The 2,539-nt window shown below is 57.9% G+C and overlaps 1 protein-coding gene across 1 annotated transcript; it reads left to right on the top strand.

Moving 5' to 3' along the window:
• Positions 1–171: 171 nt before the first annotated feature.
• On the top strand, positions 172–639 carry PHACADRAFT_201135 (uncharacterized protein; the record flags this gene model as incomplete). Its single annotated transcript, XM_007401417.1, has 2 exons — positions 172–442; positions 515–639. The coding sequence occupies 2 exons, from the start codon at positions 172–174 to the stop codon at positions 637–639; spliced, it is 396 nt and encodes a 131-aa protein (XP_007401479.1).
• Between the last annotated feature and the right edge of the window lie 1,900 nt (positions 640–2,539).

Genomic DNA, 2,539 nt, shown 5'->3' with positions numbered 1-2,539 from the left:
CGCGTCACATCCTCCACCTCGCCAGCTACAGCATCCACACTCGCGGAATTACACGACCTGGATAGGTCAATTGCGTGGCTCGACCCTTGGCTCAAAGTAACCACCGCCCTCGCATCCGACGCGCCTCCCGATCCCGAGCTCTGTGGCGTCGTACGGCGGAAGCTCATCGCCATGAGCGACGTGCACGCCCAGAAAGAGAGTGAGCGAGATCGGGTGCGCGCCGAGCCGTTCGGCACCGCGAGTGGCGACGACGGCTACGCTACCGAGTCTGACGTCGAGGAAGATGATCAGTCCGGTGACAAGGAGAGTGGCTACGGCGGCGACGACGACAGCGACGACGCGCAAAATCAGCTTCTGCCGGTTCGCCGACGCGTGTCGCCGCCGCCCGAGCACCGCGAATATCACGTCGTGAGCCCTCCGCCAACTTTCCTGCAGAACCGAGGTGAGCTGCGCTTATCTGATGTTCGATTTGGATGAATATTGACGCCCCCTGCGTGGCTCCAGCTCGCCCAAGTCCTGGTCGGCTGCCGCATGTCGCCAAACAGGGCGGCCAAGCATGCAGAGGCGACGATGTTCGGCGAGGGACTCATACAGCGGTATCTACCGCTGGCCAATTCGCGTCGGAACGGCAAACAGTAGATACAGCCGGGCAAGGCGCCGCCTTGTCTCGCAAACGCCACCTCCAATACGACGCACCTTCGGGCCACGTCGACTGCGCCTCAGCCCTACTCGCCACAAGCAGCTACCGGGCGCTCTCTCGCCGACAGCTTTGGGCACATGCACCGAAGAGGGAGAACCAGAGAGAAAAGAAGAGGGCACTGGTGGTCTAGGAGAACAAGGAAGAGGCACGCTGCGAACAAGGAGAACGTCGCCGTCGGCCCCAGCGAGTACAACGATGACGAGCGTCATCATGAGGGTCCCAGGCCTAGGCGCAGCAGGCACAGCCCAGTCCGCCCGTCCTTCTGCCATCCGTCTCACCATGTGGATAGCCGTGACCGAGTCCACGCGGCAAGTGTTGCCAACGCGCCGACAGCTGCGCCCGCCGCGGTTGTTACTCCCCTTGCCTGCAGTCACCGCGCCAGGGCCCGCCGTCGTCGCGCCGGCCGCGTAGCCAGCCCAAGGTGCCTTCGTCGTCATACCGCCTCCGCCCGCCCCTGTATGCGTCCCGCCAATCAACCAAGTAGTCGCCGTCCTCCCTGACCCACCGTACAACATCGCGTTGCCTCCGATCGTCGCACCCCAGCCGGCGACGACGCAGAACCTCAGGATGCAGCTTGGTTTCGTCATGCTGTAGTAGCGCGTGGTTTCATTTTCAATGTAACGCAGATAGATAGTATTGAATTGGTCGTGGAATTTGTGATGTAGTGAGCCCCCCCTTCTATCAATTTTTATATTGCGCACCTCCGGACGAGCGAGCTTGAGCTGGCGGTCTGCTGCTGAGACAACAAAGTTCCCTTTGCTGCGGATATTGAATAACAATGCGGTGCCCGAGTGCTGTGCCACGGCAAAGATGCATAGAGGAGGGACGCGGCATGATTCTGAGGATGCCCTGCATCATGGCGTCTGGTCCGTCGGGGTCTGTGCGCACGTGACCTAAGGCGCTAGGAGGGCCGAGACCCCGGATTGATTCGTGACTCCAATATCGTTCTTGGAACAGCTGGAAAGGGGAAATCGGACCCCCCTTCCAGATTTACGTCTGAGAACGCTCTGCACCGAACCGACTCAATGGCTCAACGGAGATGCTGAGATGCCGAGAAGGTTTGATGAAAAAATCTAATCTGCAAACCTTTTCAGACGGCTGCGGGAAGGCATCCATCAATGGGTCAATGCAAAACACTTCTTACCTCCTCTACACAGTTTTCACAGATTCTACAGGCGAACGTGCGAACACCGGCGACCACGCTCATGTCGTCCACGGCCTATGCAACGCCGGAAAACGAGAACTCCTTGCTTCAGAGACACTCTTACCGAATTGCGGCAACGTATGCACGTGCTAACTCTTTAACACTGCCGTCAGAGTCGAGACTTCAGCCGACTCATCGAGCTTATCAGCTTCGCAGCACCCCACATAGCAGGTCATTCATTGTTAGGGCTTCACGTGCCAAGTCTTGGCACATCCAACAACCAGCATAGCTCTGATATGAGGGCTGTGACAGTGGTTGATGACAGCCACCTGCTTGTTGCTCGGCAGTGCGACCGTGACTCATCCGACCATCTGCGGTGGCATCTGGAGATAAGCTCAGAGCTGCATTTCACAGACATCGCGCCGCACGAAAGACAACAAGAGGCGACTCATGTAAGCATTTCAACTTTGCTTGTGAGACATCATAGAACAAAGGTTCAAATTTGCTGTGCAGATGGGCGGGAATAGGTGCTGATCGGCCTCCACCGGCTCAGTGCGAGACCAGGCTATATCAGGCGATTCAAATCTTGCGCCTTGTCGAGCCAAAGTTTGGCATAGAACCATGCGGTGACGTGCACACCACTTCTATCTCGCCGGCACTATGCATTTTCGACAGTTCTCGAGGGTAAGCATGAG

Source organism: Phanerochaete carnosa, assembly GCF_000300595.1.
Source record: "Phanerochaete carnosa HHB-10118-sp unplaced genomic scaffold PHACAscaffold_12, whole genome shotgun sequence".
Taxonomy (NCBI): Eukaryota; Fungi; Basidiomycota; class Agaricomycetes; order Polyporales; family Phanerochaetaceae; genus Phanerochaete; species Phanerochaete carnosa.
This window is presented reverse-complemented; position numbering and strand designations above follow the sequence as displayed.